At 45.8% G+C, this 18,056-nt stretch overlaps 1 protein-coding gene and 1 pseudogene across 1 annotated transcript in view; both read left to right on the forward strand.

Moving 5' to 3' along the window:
- The first annotated feature begins 219 nt into the window (after nt 1-219).
- The window catches only part of LOC8028215, a 44,300-nt gene continuing 26,463 nt past the window's right edge, over nt 220-18,056 (forward strand). The window contains exon 1 of the mRNA XM_029981256.4: nt 220-505. Within this exon, the coding sequence (XP_029837116.3) occupies nt 305-505 (201 nt within the window). The 5' untranslated portion in view covers nt 220-304. The remainder of the gene's footprint in view (nt 506-18,056) is intronic.
- On the forward strand, nt 16,979-17,641 carry LOC115321003 (annotated as a pseudogene).

An 18,056-nucleotide genomic window follows, 5' to 3' on the forward strand; every position in this document is an offset into this window, starting at 1 on the left:
TGGCTCTGGCCGGGCACGTTGGAAGCAAGGCCGGACTGCGGGTCCCGTCCTTCCGGGTGAGGCGTCTAGCTTGAACGCGAGCCGCACGCGAGGAGGGCGGGCGCCCAGACGGACCAGATTACGCGCCCAAGAGGAAAGCCGCATGGATCGAGTGACAGCGCCCGGCCACGATTCGCGCGCTTCTTGTTGTTTTTTGTTGGCTCCGGGCCCCCCCAAGGAGCGTCGCCGGGGGCTCGCTTGTATCTTTCCCAATGTACGCGATAGCGGCTGCGACGCGGTCGGACGTCCAACGCGCTGCCCAGCCATGCGCGCGGGCTGCGCCCTAACCGCGCTCCTGGCCCTGGGCCTCGTGGCCTTCGTCGCCTCGGCGGGGCCGCGCAGGCCGCACAACAGGGCCTTCGCCAGGGCGGCACAGCACGAGCAGCTCGTCTGGACAGAGGGCGCCTGTCGGCGGCCGCAGCCCAGGGTGCTCTGCCTCAAGGCGCTCCGGCCCAACGATACCAGGGTGAGCCAACGCCGCGCTCAGCCACCCACCGGCACGACGCTACGTGAGCTGGCCGCCTGGCGTCCTGTCGGGGGGTCGCCTCCGGCATTCTTATCGATGCGCAATAATCGCTTCACCGAGAGTCGCGTGCGCCAGACGCGAGAAGCTAGTCAAAGGGACCGCGACCGCCTGGGAGTGCAACGGTACTCCGCAGAATGCGCGCGCGTGGGCGACGTGATAAAGCGGGAGACATGATAAGAAATAACATCGTTCCAGCTTTCTTTTTTTTTTTTTTTGACGTGCTGGTGAGTTTGTGTGGCACCGCCCGCCGAAATTCCCTCGTTTTCTGGGAGTTTAGAAAACGACCCGGTCTCCAGGCAATTTGTCCTGATTTCCAGGTAATTTGTCCTGTCGGGGTAGTTGAAGATGAAATAGGTGAAGCCAACTTATGTAGATTCGGAGAACTTAAGAACTCAACGCGTAACATATTTGCTCTCTCAACTACTGGAAAATCTGACGTCTCATTTTAACTAATCGCGTTTATAACAAAGTTTCTCCTCTGCTATGCTCGTCCAAACATCAATAATGTGCAGCCTTGGCTGTTGGCATTCGTCTCTTCAACCTCTCTCTCTTAGGAATGCCTCTGGCCCTGATGTTAGTGGCTTCAACGTGCCCCAATGAGGCACCTAAAAGCCGTTTAAGCGCAAAAAAGATACACCTTCGCTGGTTTCATGTCGGTGCTCATATCTGATGACCTAAAGGAGGGTTTCAGTCCTGTAACCGCTCACTATTATATGTGAGTCTATTGTTAGGTTTTACTCATAGTTCCAATAAACAAAATCGTGGTGGATTTAGTCTGTCTCCTTTATTACGCTTGTCTCTTTTTATTCACTTAATTGATATATGTAAGCGAAACAAAAAGTATAAAACGCCACTGATTTCCGCGCTGAACATAATACAGAGAGGACGAAACGAGTTGTGTACGTCCAAGGCTTGCACATGTATTGATACGCCCGACCCGTTCCGCTGGCAAACCAAATTCCAACGAATCCCAAAACCAGGCTCTCCAACTGAGACAGGTGACTAATGCTCCCGCGCACGCCGCACTGAACTGAAAAAAAGACTAAGTTTGTATTCCTTGAAAGTTTGTACACAAATATCACGGCGAAATTTGTATTAACTGCTATAATACACTTAAGCTAGTATCCCTCAGCAAACTGTGCATTCCAAACCAACGCCACGTGTATGCGGCTGAATCGCCCTAGATAGTGTCGCCATATCGCTATCAAATTGACTGGGTGCCTTATTTTTGTATTCGAATCACTCGAGAGTGCAACACATTGCCCAAAGATCCTGTTTCCAGCAGAGATAGTGCTTCTTTTTACCATCGGCTGTATTCCAGTAGTCTACCGTAGAATACTTTACGTGTATGTTATTTTGTGAATTCCTGTCTGGCCCTTTACTGTTATGCAATTTGTCTTTTTTAAAAAGGATGTTTTGTGTACATTTTGTATTTTGTTTACCACCCCCCCCCCCCCCCCGCCCCATCCTCTCTCGCACCTAACACTCCCCTGCGAAATGGCTAAACGCGCATTAAAAATTTGCTTTTATAACAAATATTTAAAAGAAAGCACGTCAAATTAAGTACAGTATATAGAATAAAAACCTAGCAATTTCCGTTCATTGAGTCAAGCAGGCGTCAACTCTCGCAGGCACATCACTACTAACAACTCCGATAAGAAAGATAAGACTCGCTCGTAATGGGCGGCAAATCTGCCCACGTGAATAACGTTCCCTCCATCTATTTCCTATTCCGATCCTCGTATGTCGACTCTTGGATCGTCCTTCGAGGTACGCGTGGAGGGGACGCTAATCTCACGATCCGTCGCGCCATCTGCGTGTCGAATGCTGCTTACTTATTTCGAGCGTGTCAAGAATCTTCAACTCGACTTTTTAAGTATTCCAATGATCGATTTGTTATTTCGAGTAATGACGCTGATAATATCGTATCACTCGCCTAAAGAGAGACGGTGCTTCTTATTTTTGGCCAAGGTCGCGTGCCAGCTCGCGGTACCCCTTTTCCGCGATTAGTTGCTATGCAATCACGTATTTACTAAATAATTCATTAGCTTCCGATCGCCCTTCTCTGTACAGGGTGACAGCAAACCGTTCCTTTTTAGGCCCCTTTAAGCGACTTCTTTGAAAGTGTTTTCTGCTTTTCTCCTCCCGCAAGAAGAGACAGGAAGAAACAAGCTAATCCTGATTGATATATTGTAGGGAGGAAGAAGAGAAGGAAGCGGGCGCACGGGGTTAGAGCGCGCGGGAGGATCGAAAGCGGACACCTGGGCCTCTAGGTTAGTCGGCGGGATCGCCGACCGCCGTCATTGGCCAGCGCTGGGCCTGACTTTTGCGCTGACCATTCGCGACGCTACACTAGCCAATCGCGGCGGTTGGCGATCTCGCCAACTTTCTCGCCGAGTGTCCAACTTATGGCGAATTCGGGTGGTCAATCGTCGGCGAGTCCTTGCCGGCAGCACCGGCAACCAAAAACGCGCCAGAGGCGCACCAAATTACGAGTTATTGGGATGACGTTTATAATGGGTAAAAAAATTGTGTTATTAACTTTTTGTGCAGAAGATAAAGCACATTTACAATTAAGTATTTCCTCTCCGACCGATTATAATTACAAAAAGTCTAAGAAACCGTACGGGTTACACGCGAGTTGTATGAAAAAAATTAAGGAACGTAACAAATTATACAACTTCATCCGTATATGAAAAAATAGCAAAAACCTTAAGAAAGCTCGTGAAGAATACTATAAAAACAAGTTCGCAGCTATTTCGAAATAACCTTGGAAACCTTAGAATACTGTCGCAAACCGTTTTGGCAATTCAAAAAGATACTCTTGAAACTAACGTTTGAGTACTCAGTACTGTGATGCCCTTTGGCGTACAAACTTCATTCCTATTTTGAAGTGCGGTTTCGTCACTGTAGTCACAAGGCTCAAAAGAAAGCTTAGACAAGTATATTTCATCTGCAGCTGTAGATTCTATTATACTGACCCAAACTGATGAACAAGAAATATACTTAATCTATAAATCTTTAAATATAAACACAGCAGCCGGAGCAGATGACATCAAGGCCATGCCGATCACAACTGTCGCTCACCTTTTCTGTTCTCCCCTCCAGCATATATATGTAATGTTGCTCTTTTGCACAAATTATGTCCTTTTGACATTAATAACTCTAGGCCGATATCCGTACTTCCTTTGTTTTCAGAAGTTTTAGAACATCCGATAAAAAAAAAACGTTTTAGCAAGTTTTTGAATCATAGAGTTGTTTCTGTAATGCAGCAATACGGTTTTCAAGAAAGAAAAGGAACCGAAATGGCGCTACTGGGATCGAAGAAAGATTTATAATTTTGAAAATTATCTATTTACCCCTGAAATATTGCGTAATTTTAGAAACGCGCTTGATTCATTAAACATGATATCTTGTTTTATAAACTACCGTTTCATGGAATTCGAGGTCGCTTTAGATATTGTACGTAGTTACTTATCATGTCGGTTTCGATATACGTGTTTTAATGGGTACCCGTCTAAGACAAAAAATTTTATATGTTGTTCCACAGGGGTCTATTTTAGGTCCTCTGTTTTTTTATTATTTATATTAATGATATTGTACGTATAATAAACACTCCTGAAATAGTTTTGTGTGTCGACGATACAATCTTTATTTTTCTGGTCCATTTTTGCGTGATCTTAAAATTACTGCCAACACATGGCTAAGCGAGTTATCAGACTGGCTTGACTCTATTCAGCTTCAGTTAAATGTTACAAAAACTAAATATATATTTTTTAAGCCATGAAGTAAACCTGATGAGTGTGAAAGTATTTGAAAATTCCAGGACTCTGTGATAAAGCGTGTCTAAGTCCATAAATTCTTAGGAGTTATTTAAAAAAAAAATCTAATCTGGAGACCTCATATAAATAAGATTCATGCGAGTACCTCTAAATCTATTATTATATTATAGAAAATTAGATTGCTGTTTCCATGCTGGTTAAGATGCCAGTTGTACTCTACTTTAGTGTACTCTCATCTCTATTACTGTATATTATTTTGTGGTTCAAAAACTAAAACAAACATTTAAAAAATGTTTCTTTCACAAAAAAAAAGAAAGAAAAGCAGTACGTTGTATAGAAAACCTTTAGCGTACTGAGCGCACAGCACAGCTATTTTTCAAACACTTCTTTTTTACTATTTGTTATCTATTCCTCCAACGTTCAATGCATATCTATATTAAAATAATTAGTTACCAGTCCTGTTTTCTTTACCCACTTCTTCCTAATATTGCACAATACAATCTTCTACATGGCTCTTAGTTAATAGCTTGGTCTAGGATGAATTATGGATATCACCAATTCGCATACTTAATACCGGAGATCTTAAACAAACATCCAGCCGTTATGGAAATGATTTCAGAGTGTGCTTCAAAACAAGGCTTCAAAAATACTATAAAACGGTACCCTCTGTCATGTCATGTGGAGTAAATATTTCCAGATATTGTTTTCATTGCTCAGGAGTTGTATTACCTGGTTCGTTTTGCATTTCCAAAATGTTAAACAAGCACTGACGATTGTATTAACTTTGCACAAACTATGCTGTTCTAACTGTTGTTGATGTGCTACTATGTCTTTTTGTTCTTTATTGTGTAGTATTTTTGTTTTCGCCTGCTGAGCAGTGTAAACGGGTTATAGTGCCTCGTCAAGCAGAATCAATCTGCCTTTCTGTTACCCTTGACCAGACTTGTACGTAGTTCAACTACTCTACTCAAGTTACTAGAGTTTAACTACTTGTCTGAGTAGTTTAGTAACTTTCAATTACATTTTTATTTCGGTAATTAGTAGTTTACTTTAATTACTTTTTTTAGTAACTTCTACTCAAATTACAATTTACTTTCGAACTTTAGTGGTTGTTTTGCCTATCAACAAACATTCCTACGCAGAAGAGATAAGATGTTGGAAGATCAGCTTATATTTGCAAAGAGGGAGAAGCATGTGGCGTAGGAAGGGGGTGGGGGAGAAAACAATTTGGAGAGTTCGAAACCCACAAAAAATTTTCACAAGCCCCCCCCCCCTTCCCCCCCCCCCCCCCCCCCCCCAACTGCAACAACGTTGCTACGAGGCGCGGGGAGCGAACGGACAGGACGCAAGAGAGGCCGAGTAACTGCGGGTTTAGCGCCGAAGATCGGCGTTTCTTTGTGTCCTGAAGCCCAAGAAGACTTGACCCATTTGAAGAAAGGGCTGGTCCCCGCTTTTTCCCAGCGTAGAAACTCTCGCCCACTACAGGAGCTGCACACATTGCATCTTCACTCAAAGGAGGCAACAAAATGCAGCACCTGCTATGAAGCTCATCTGGTGCTCCCGTAGTCTGTGCTGCACTTGAAGAATCGCCTACTAAAGGGCAACGCAAAGGCGACCTTTTTTGCGTTGTCTTTCCTCCCGAAACTCAGGATATGCAGATCTTCGAAGATTCGAAGATCGTTCGAGAAACCTTAATAATTCCCCCAACGTTTTTATATAATAAACAAGCAGTGTTGGGAAGGACTCTAAGTACATGGTACTTGAAGCACTATTGTTTATAAAACTTGTACTTTACTTGAAGTACATTCTCTGAGCATGTACTTGTACCTTTCGAGGAAAGTAAAACTCCCGACTTGAATGTACATTCCCCGAATTTGAAAACAAAAAATGGCATATCTTCATGTGAAAACGCGCTCTTTCGAGACGTCATCTGGTCATTTCTCTGAATGAAGTAATGGCGGCTATAAGACCGACACAAATAAGTGCCTTATAAGTTGATTGTGTCAAATAGCTCGTCAGCAAGAGTAAAACAACTACTCTGTGGCGACTTGACTTTATACAATATATGCTGCCATTTCCGTAAAAACTGATGCACCTCCGATTACCTTTGTAGCAATTCCTACCAATTAAAAAAAAAACACTGTATAGGGAATGAAAGGTCAGTATGAAAGATTGTGTTAAAAGTATTTGTATTGTACCTTGAAAGGTATTGTGTTTATAGTACGCTAATTCTAGAACATTGCACCTGGTGTACATACTACTTTACTTGAAGTACATAACCTCTCATTTACTTTGTACTTTACTTCAAGTACTTTGAAGATGTACTTTACGGAACACTGTAAACAAGCATGCACTGTCTAAAAAATCAAGCTCAGGCAGTGCTAAACCTCAAAGTAGAAATGACACATTTTCCGCAACGAATCAAAACCTATGTACTTTCTTTTTACCATACAAAAACATATAAAAGTAACTTGAAAGGTAATTGACTACTTCCTTTACGGTAATTAGTAATTTTCTCAATTACTTTCCATTTAAGTAATTTCTACTCTACTCAAATTACTTTTCAGGTCAATACTCGGTAACTTAACTTAATTACTTTTTGTGTAACTTGTACATGTCTGCCCTAGACCTTGTGTCTAAATAAAAACAAATTCAATTCAATTCAACACAAAGCGCCGGCAACTGGTGTTTTCGTTTGAATGGGTCGCTGGTCAGCTTGTTAACTTTTTGCGATTATCTTATTGTACGATAAGCACGGTGTATACATCAACAACATAAATTCGGACTCAGATGTGTGTAAATACAAGTGGCTTCACCCTATTTTCCGAAATATTGGCATTACCAGACTCACAGCTTACACGATCTTACATTATAAACTAATGTGTGTGTTTGTACGTGTGCGTGTACGTGTGTGTGTGGGGGGCATATTAATAAAATTGTGGTGTGCTGCCCGCACACGCGTCACATTTTAATATATTTTGTTTGAATTTCTGAAAAACTGTTGCCATCTAACAAGGCTCCCAAGAAGACCTATCAGCGTCACTGTTCATTTTTTTTTTATTGGTATTATATTTTCCGGAACCTTTTCATTGAGCCCACCGCTTTGAAACTGCATTGCTCGTTCAAGTGCCGAGCTTCAGCACTATCCATATTTTTTTTTTACAGCGGTGTAATAACACACCCTGTCCAAGAGCAAACTAACCTTGTGCAAGCTGCAGGACGAATTCTTCCAAAAGTGTTAGCTTCCTTTTAAACATTGTACATTTATCTTCGTTGTTTTTGCTACGTTTTCTCGGATCACAGATCACTGTTTCTATGGCTTCGTTTTCTACTCGAACCGGTTATCGGCGAGCGTTGTTTCGTTTGGTTCCCCTTCCCGATTCGGATATGACGATACCGGACACCACTAATCTCTATTGTAGATAGTTTTCACATGACGTCACTTTCCCTATTCCCGCCTGCCGGCCGCCATTACCAGGTACTAAGAACTAAGAAGCAGACGCGGAAGCCGCCGCCACTCGTACGCTGCTCGACTACGATATCGCTACGGCGTGTGTATCGTGCGTATGTTACAGCATCCACATGCATGACTACAACACTAAGTTTCCATTCGAAATGCAGGATCACTGAACTGAACTTTTTAACTCAGAGGATTAATCAAATGCATTATGCAAACCGGCAAGGCTCATAAAGGCCGGAGGTTGTTCACCGCGTTCGTAGCCCAGACGCTGGGTGGGCACCCAATAGGGGTTCGCATTGTTCATGAGAGTCGAAGGTTCACCTGCACATTAAAATACGTGCTTGTACTTGAGGCATTAAAAGCCGCAGTATCTGAGCTGTACAAACTCGCGCCGCCACCGAAACACTACCAACATAAGTAGGCAGGGAACACTACGGAGATGGGGAAGCTCTGCGACAGAGTTAAAACTTAAAAGTAAAGAGAGCAGCATGCAGCATGGGCACCGACACACACTATAAATCTGCCTTAGCCGCTGTGGCAAAGCGCACAGAGTAAGAACTTAAGGTTTCAGAAATCTATATATTTGGATGACACATGTATTCCTTACCGATAATGAAGCAACGACCCCAGCTACGGTCGTTGTCCAGGTTCTTCAAATCCTTCCGGTGTATCCGAGCAAAATAAGCTCCACTGAATCTCGGACAGCAGTTTGTGAGCTCAAACTGTCGGTTTATCATTTCGACAAAAAATGCAGCCTTATATTTCGCATTGTTTTTCTCTCCTTTGCGGAGGACTTTCTTCTGCTGGTGACAACCTAACATCGCGCACACCGGCATTACTGCACCATTGTGACCGCAAGTGTACATAACATGAAAGAAGGAAAGTGCAGCGAAAACAATGCACCAGCGGCCAGTGTTGCCGGAGGCGGCCTGAAACCGAAACTATGTCAGTACCTGGTGATGACGCCGACATATCCAATAAGCCGCGGCAGTGACGTCCGTGAAAACTATATACAAAGGGCTGGATGGCGCATAGCTACTTTCCGAGCCGGACGTAAGTGCAGCCACCGGAAGTTCGATGCTTGTCGCGGAAGTTGGGCGTCCTAGTGCTGGGCTTCCTAGTGCATTCAGTCGATGTATTCATCCATACTTTCCTGTGTCTTTGAGTGGGTTTTAATAATCCCATTTTCAATTAAATCCCAAGAATGAGGCATTTTAGCTTGGAACATATGCTGACTTGATCAACCAGAATCTCAAAATGATCCCATCGAATTACTTCCCAGGAGTCTTCTCGGGTCTGCATGCGCTCTTACTGCCCAACAAGCAGGCTCTCTAAAGATGACAAGCAAAAATCCAGCGCCCTGGACACTTTTAGAACAAGCCCTCGGAAGGGTTACAAAGCCTGTCAACGGCTCACCTCCGGGACAAGCCGTTTACTTCCGGTGGCTTCATACCACCGGAAGTTGCTCAACACCCTCTAGCCCCCCAAGTGGCGATCAGTGCCAATACAGTCTGGCAAACAAGCTGCCCAACCTCTTGAAGCTCAGGCAAACATTGTGCCGCCGAAATGCCTGCACACGCCTGAGAAGCTCCACCCGAACGGCGTGCACTCGCCAGTTCTTGACCACGCGAACGCACTTGCCGAAGATATGGTAATATATTTTGCCAGGAAATGACCACACAAATTAGCCGCTAGGGCCACGGGTCGGAAATTAAACAGTTTGCAAGCGGAACACGCTTTATTCGATGTCGGAAGTGGAACTTTATCCCGGTAGACTCCTTCTTCCGAGGATGGAACCTGTCTCCACTCCTGGAGAGGACCAGACAGCGAGTAACAGCACCGGAAATCTGGTCGTCTTGAACCCGCTTGCTTTCCAACTAATGACGCTTCCGTAATATCCCCTGGAGCAAGCCAAATCCTCGCGCATACGAAAGGAGAGTCAGTTCTTGCAAGACGCAGTGTCATGCTTTGAGGACTTGACGGCCTCTGTCGCCGAAAGTTGGTAGCGCCTGGAGTCCAAATTCCAATAAGGCAAGGATTCCCGTGCTGTTAACGTTCCAGCCCAGAACCCATTGGGACTGCCAAGTCGACGCTTCAAACCATCGAAATACGATCATAGCACTCATTAGGGGCCTAATAGGATATTTTGCAAGTCAATATCATCTCTGTCGCGACCTATTAGGCAGAGCCTCAAAGTCTTGGCCACCCATCTAGGTGGGCCAGCGTTGAATCTAATGCATTATTTACCACCTGAACCTTGACAATCCTACCAGGCTTTGGTCACAAAACTAAAACGCGCGCTTCGGAGGAAGGCTGCTCCTGTGCATGCATCATGTACACCGTCGCAGGCGCCGCCAGTCTCCGGAGGAGACAATCAGTGTTGGATGAAGTACATCTAGAAGGTACTTCAAGTAATGTACAAAGTAAATTAGGCGTGATGTACTTCAAGTGAAGTAGTAAGTACACTGAGTGCAATGTTCTTGAAGTAAAGTACTATAAATACAACGTACTTTCAAAGTAAAGTATAAGTATTTTAACACAATGGTTCATGATGCCCTTTCATTCCCCTATACAGTGATTTTTTGACTGGTATGCATTGCCCAGGGGTAATCAGGGCTGCATCACCTATTTTCAAAAACAGCGGCGAATATTTGATAAAGTGGCCCCAGAGTACTTATTTTCAGGAATTGAGCCTAATTCCTGAAAATCACTGTACTGTGATTTTCTTGTAGTGGATTGTTGCATCCAAGGGGGTTCAATGTACTAGGAGAGAGCATGACGTCAACCCTGTAGCTTCCGCAAGCAATCCTCTCATAGAGGAGTGTCATCTCTTTAATAAAAAAAAACAAAACCAGAGAGTGTGCAAGCGAGCTGGTGATAATTATTCATAATGTGACACCTGAGATTGGGGTGCGAAAAAATTAAGGAACTTTCAAGTCGAAGGAAAAGACAAACGAGAATGTCTCAAAATATACTGACGTTCTCCTCTCTTGTCTTTTTCTTCGACTCGAAAGTTTAATTTTTCCGCACCACAGTCTCGGGTGGTACATTTTATTCATTTTGCTCGTCTAATATCTTAAACCTCTCGCTCGCACTGACCGACCAAGAAGTACAAAAAGCTACGGGAAAGCCGCCCCCAGAACAAACGGAGCGATGCGTCGTCTACTCACGTTTCTGGTATGGGTAAACTAAACCTCCCAGTATTTCTTTGGAATTAACAAAGCATAATTTCGTGATACTAATTTAACAAAACCACATTTGGGGAATGTACTTTGAAGTCGGGAATTGTACTTTCCAAGGAAAAAATACTTTAAGTAAAGTACAAGTACATACTCAGAAAATTTACTTCAAGTAAGGTACAAGTTTCTTAAACCTACTTGAAGTAGTACATTAAGTACAATGTACTTCAAGTACTTCCCAACACTGGAGACAATCTTCCATATCCAATCTCACAGATTACATCAAACGCCTCGCACGTCTTGCGTTCCTGGTGGTCCGCAAGAAACAACTGATGCTGTCGCCGCCATGACATTTATAGACACCATCTCGTCTGTCAAAGTGCAGAATGTACTTCGCCCAAGCATGTCTGCGGGAAGCACACACTTGTACCTTGGACATAGAAGCTGCTCGGTAGGCATTTCGATTCAAGTGTTTGCAATCCAAAAAGCCCCACTTTAAGGATGCAAGCACTTCCAGCTCTCATTCACTGGATTGTCCACCATCAAGGTCCCACGTGGGCAGTGTGCCAGAGCATGGCATTCGAATAGCCGGAATTCAACAGCGGGGAATCTAAGCAGAATCATACCAACTCGTGTTTTGACTCCGTCTCTGACTTCCATGTACATCCAGGGCGTCGTCAACGGTGTGTCAGTGCTCGCACCTGTTGACACCAGGACAAGAGCATCTCTCATCCGCCTGGAAGTTTTGCTGAAGGCAAGCCGAGTCATCCCACCAAACCGCAACAGGGGATATGGTAGCTGGTATGGGCCGCACAAGTGTGCCTTTCACAGCAGGAATTCTTCAAGCTACATTGCTTTTTATTGTCGCGGCTGTTGAGGAGCAGTGTATCCATGACGTCTATTTCCTCAACTCACACAAGTCCGTACTTGACTTTGATACTGGGTTGCTGCGTTTAGGCACCGACCTGTTTCCTTTGGGTGCCGCCACGATTTACGACAGTGGGCTCCCAGCAAATACTTTTCTTCCGTACCTTGGCCTCCGCGGGCTATCTATCAAGATAGCTGCACACCTTTCACCACTGTACGACTGTGAACTTGAATGAAGCCGACGCTGGTAAGATGCAAGCTACTTCAACAATGCAACACTCTTTTAGTACAGGCGAAGTCGAGTTTGGGCTCTCGTCAGCAGCAACACACCGAACAGCAACAGGACAAGCTACCACTGCACGGCAGCCTCTCAAACGCGTCCCCCTTGCTCAGCGGTCATAAGTCAGTGACATGGTCAAGACGATGCTAATAGGGCGTGATTGAACCCTCGTGTTCCCCCTGGTCTTCACCAGTCACACTAGTAAAGAGAAAGGATGGGTCAACACGCTTCTGCGTAGACTGTGGGCGACTCAATGATGTCACGATAAAGGTATCTTTTTCCTTATCTCGAACCGACGACATTTTGGACGCTCTCTTGGGGCTCTCGTGATTTTCTACGCTTGACGTGAATAATAGATATTGACCGGTTCCAGTACACCCGAAGGATCCCTAGGAGACCGCCTTTACCGCAAGAAAGGGCTCGTATCGATTTAGGGTGATGCCATTTTGACTCTGCAGTGCTCCAGCTACATTTCAAAGACTAAAGCCGGGGTCACACTGCTCAAACATTATACAAAAGACAATCTGCAAACATGAGTCACCGAAATATCCGTGGCTCCAATGCCGCGCGCCAAGTTTTCTCCTTGAACGTATTGCCATGCGGCATTCGAATAACGGATCTCGCGATGACTCGCATTCAAATCTGCATACAAACTGTTCCGTGTATAATGTATAAGCAGTGTTTGCCCGGATTTACGGAATCCATTTTCTACGATCTCATGGACACAGTTTGTCTCGTATATCTCGAAGATATTGCTGTCTTTGGCAAGACATTTGTTGATTATCTGGCAAACCTTGAGCTGGTATTTTCACGGTTACCAAAGGCGAATATAAAGCTAACACCAAAGGAATGTTCATTGTTCACAAGGCAGGTCGTATATCTCTGGCACATCATTTCGACGGACATGGTTTTCCACAGGCCATCGAAAACTCTCTGCTCTTACCTGCAGTGGTTGACTCCGAAAACCGCCGATGACGTACAAGGATTCATTGGGTTGGCATACTGTGATCCTACTGACGAAGATTTGCCCCCAGTTTTGCTGACATTGTCAAGCCTTTATATTCTTAAACAGAAGAAAAAGGTCAAATTGGGCTAATCACTGAGGCACTCAAAACAGCACTCACGTCTCTGCCAACTCTTGCCTACCCAAAAGACTCCAATATTCATACTTGACACTGATGCCAGTGCCTCGGTAGCTTGACACAAGAACAGAACTGATAACAGCGAGAAATGTCATTGCATTGTACAACAAAGACTTCACGAAGCCCAAACACAATAACTGCACAACACGGCGCGAACTTTTGGTCATCATCAATGCTATATATCCATTTCCATCACTATGTTATGGCCGGAAATTCATTCTCCGAACAGATCACGCATTGTTAACATGAACGCTAAGTTTCAAGTCCCCTCGTAGACATTCTAACCTTCATGTCCCGGGAAGGTTGTTTGAATTTTAGGACTGGAACAACTTTTCCAGGACAAATGCCGTCATCACGGACTTCGATCTTTCTAGAACTGCCATCAATAATAATATTGTTGCTGATTGTGCCTAACCTGTAATTTGTATTTTGTTATCGTCATTTTTTTCCTCCTCTTCTTTAATGCCTTTGAGCCCTGAGGAAACAAAAAATAAAATAAAATAAAATAAAATGAAATACGGTTTCGATATCCAGCATCGCACTGCTCCTATTATTATACCCACGCCGATGGCATCTCTCGTCGTCCCTGCGTTGAGAAGTCGTGCAAGCTGTGCCTGGGTATTACAAAACGCAGCTTTAAGTCGCTCACCGGACTGAGAAATCATCCTTGCAACAACGAAGCATGGTCGTTGGAAACCCTCCGTGCTGTTCAACTTGACTATCCAGACATCGGCCCAGTAGTTCAGTGGAAGATGGAGAAGAGCAGACCCCAATCTCAAGAGGTGTCAATGAGACATATCTTAAGATTGGGACTTAAGAGCTGGTGCAATGTGATCCTTTGTCCCGGCAGGCGTAAGTTGTCTACATACACTGGGAGTCCGCTGCTGCTGGTGTATGTGTCGTCTGGCAACCGGTGCTGCCGCGCAAACTTAGTTCTCAGGTGGTCCAGCAACACTTCCCATAAGGAGGGCACTTTGGCATGAATTGTACTATAATAGGGATTCGTCAACGCTTCTACTGGCTGCAGTGCTACAATGATGTAAAGCAGTGTTGCCGTCGGTGTGAACTGTGTGCATCGGGTAAAGCACCTCACATAAAACAGCGCGCACCATTTCAACTGCACGTAGCGGGAGCAACTTTTGAACGCGTTGGCATCGACGTGCTTGGATCGTTTTCCTCAATCTAAATTGGAAACTGTCCGCAATTGTTGACAACTTTACCAGGTCTCCAAAGGCCAGGGGCCATTCCCATTCACAACTAGGTCACACCCGAGATTGCTGGCGCTATGGATAAGCAGTTACGTGGCCTCTGAGCATTCACTAAGAACAAGTCAGGTGCTTCTTACGCCAAGTATTTCTCGAGGTCTGCAAGATTTTAAACATTGCAAAGACAAGTACGACGCCCCTCCACCCGCACAGTCGAACGACAATGCAAAAAAAGCACTTTCCAACCTTACTTCTATGTTCGTAAGTTATCGCCTGGACGACTGGGATACCTCATTGTGCCCTTATTTCTCTAAGTGCACCGTACGGCTGCTCACGAGGGGACATGCTACACGCCCGCTATAATGATTTTCGGTCATCACATTCGAATACCCTGTGATGCAGCCATTTCACGGACATCATGATCGGCCATAGAACCAGTGTCCTAAGGGAGCCATTTGAGAGAAACCCCCGCGCTTATGCAAGCATTTGCTAGGCAACATTTTGCAAGCGGATAAACGACAATGCTCCCAGGTGACAGGGCTAGGGTGCCTTTGTGTGCGCTTTGCTTAGGGTGATCACATCTGGTTATCTTCTTCCCCCGCTCTTTTTTTTTTTTTTTTTGCAGCGCGGGAAAGTGCGTTGTTTTAGCGAAAGCTGTTTGCATGACAGTGCTGCTGCGGCGTTTTGTTGACGGCTATTCGTATTTTTCCCGCGTCGAGATAGAAAGCTTCTGGAGGTGACGACGCCACCAGAGGTGAAGCAGGGGGAGACTTCTAGTTTGGAGGGACATGCCCCCAACGATTACCAAAATTTACAAAACCAAAAAGTGTTGTTTGGAAGAAAAGACGGCTGATTTGACGCCAACAGCTGTTTTGATCATCCATGGGGGTGTTGCCACCGACTGTGACCTCTACTTCCGTCTGCACTTGGGATTTTCTCGTTTGGCTGGCTTGAGCCGGTATGTTTCCTCCTCTTCTTCATATCTCCATGCTTTCGCGAGAGCGCGCGCTGTCGGCAACGGCTAATAAAAAGAATGGTATCACCCTAAACCGAAGGGCATTGATGCACCTCAGACAGGGCGTGCCTTTATAACTCAATAGACCCTTTCCGGAATTCAGTGCCATGTGGTGACTCAAATGGCAGTTTAACTTTTACCGCACTAATGGCGGCAATGAACCTGTGGTCTGCAGTATTTTATGGGGCACCGTCAGTTTCGCAAGTCAGCGGTAAACGAAAATGTGCGCTTCACTGTTCAGTTTTTTTTTTTCAATCTCTCAGTTTCGATGTTGAAAAAGACGCAACCAGTCAGAACGAAGCACCAACCCCCATAGACGCCTTGACAAAGTTCGATACAGCAAGGGGCTTTGAAGTAAATTCTGTGCTAATAACAAATCGACTGGGCCCGAGTTAGAAATGAACGCTTACGCAGCTCTCGCATCGAGGTCCTGTTTCACGTCGCGCTAACGTCTAGAATGGATAGGCCTCGAATCATCTGCTTAGGAGCATCTTCAACTTCTTCCTTCATCAGTAAACAGAAGGCAGCCATTAGTATGGTACATATGCCATTTTTCAGATGATGATAGTGATCAAAGTGGCCAGACTGAATACCTCAAAGGGTCTATTTGAAAGGGCTGTCACGGAAGTTGCACCAGAGCTGGGGAAGACCATTTACTGTCGTCATACTTCTCAGCGCCGTCGTTTAGCGCAACGAAGTAACGATCCATCGCGGGTTGAGGTGCACCATGACCGAATATTCGTGCATAAAGGACACCGTCCGAAGTTTCAAGAGACGGAGAGAAAATAATGTAGTGAGGAAGAAGATAACTAGGCGGCGCACGGGTTTAGAGCGCGCTTTAGGATAGACAACAGACGCCCGGTCTGGCATTAGGGTGAAACTGTACCCTTGGTTAGTGTGATTCTGAACCAACAGGTGGCGATGGGATCGTCTTTCAGACATCCTACCATGCGCCTGTACGCGTCATTGAAGACTGAGATCAACCCCCTGACTCTCTGTGGAAGCACACTGGGCAGCGGACTACTTGTCGAAGCCCGTTGCAAGCCCTACGCACCCGACCTTACCGACGCAAGTATGATCGCAGCGTGACGGATACAAGGTGCAGTGCGTGGGAAGAGACTTCCCCACTTGCTGCTGTCCTGCAAGGGGCTGTTACTAGCGCCTCTTGTGAACTCTAGAATCTAGCAGGCACTTGGCTTCACCAATGAGCAGAGCCATGCTGCCTGCTCTATAGGGGAGGCTTGAGTCCTGGTCGAAGTTTCGTCGATGAGAGCACTCTACGAGACGACAAAGGTAGGCCCTTTTTGACCAGTTAAGCAAGACGAATATAGGAATCATGGAATCAGCGTCATTGGTGTTGCCGGCGTGGAGTCAATAGAGGCAGTCGAAAAGCGGTGGTGGGGAGATGAACTTTGGGACTCTTTCGGGGGCCCTAACAGCACCACGATCAGCGAGTCGCACGACGAGAAAGACCGGCCAGGAGATGTATTTCGACATTGTTCTGCTCCTCTTGGTGCCAGGAGTCCTCTGCAACGGGGAGAAAGCTAAGAGCATGACGTAGAGCCAGTTGAAGACGTAGTGTACAACGTTCTCAAGCCTGTGGAGTTTGCCCATATAGCGGGGAACTTCGACGACCTAGACGCGTTCAAAGACCGATGGGTCTTGTCGGAGGCAACCAAGGACGGCGCGGCAGACAGCGCAGCCAAGTACGATGGTATATGGCAGGTGGAGGTCGCTGCCCAGAACCACCTGCGTAGAGACCTGGGCCTGGTGCTCAAGACCAAGGAGCGCCACCACGCCGTCGCCGCCAAGCTGGAAAAGCCACACGTGTTTAAGCACAAGCCCTTCGTGCTACAGTGCGAGGTGCAGTTCCAGGTGTGCCAGGACTGTGGTGGCGCCTACGTGAAGCTTCTTCTTGACATGGAGAAGAACGGGGTCCTGCGTCAGTTCCACGACAAGTCCCCCTACACCATCATGTTTGAGCCCGACTAATGCTCCACGGACCACAAGATGTTCCACATCTTCCGGCACCGGAACCCCCGCGAAGGCAGCTACGAGAAGAAGCACTGGAAAAAGTACGGCGAAATCTACAAATTCGACGGAGTCTTCAGAGACAAGAGGCCGCACCTCTGCACCTTGGTGCTGACCCCGGACAACCGCTTCGAGGTCTTGGTGAACCGGCGTAGCGAGGCCAAAGGCGGCGTCAACCCGAGACCGAAGGTGGCTCTCGGGAACTTTGAGCCGGCCGTCCACCGGCCGGCCGAGGTGGAATATCTGATGGATGTCCGTCCGGCATGGATGTCCATCCGGCAGATTGGGACAAGCGGGAAGAGGTGCTTGATAAAATGATCACTGTCGAATAAGAAAGTTGGACACAAGTACCAATCTCTTCCTTTTTACAGCAAAGCTTTATACCTCTACCCGCCAAGGAAATTTTCGTGTCGTTAGCGTTCTAAGCAAAAAACTCCCGGCGAACAATTGAAGGCAAAACAGCATATCTACTTGGAAATCAGACATACAGCCTACAGCTCAGAGTCCATTTCAATAAAGAAAACCACATA

Source organism: Ixodes scapularis, unplaced genomic scaffold (genome assembly GCF_016920785.2).
Source record: "Ixodes scapularis isolate PalLabHiFi unplaced genomic scaffold, ASM1692078v2 PGA_scaffold9__187_contigs__length_104089568, whole genome shotgun sequence".
NCBI classification, from domain to species: domain Eukaryota; kingdom Metazoa; phylum Arthropoda; class Arachnida; order Ixodida; family Ixodidae; genus Ixodes; species Ixodes scapularis.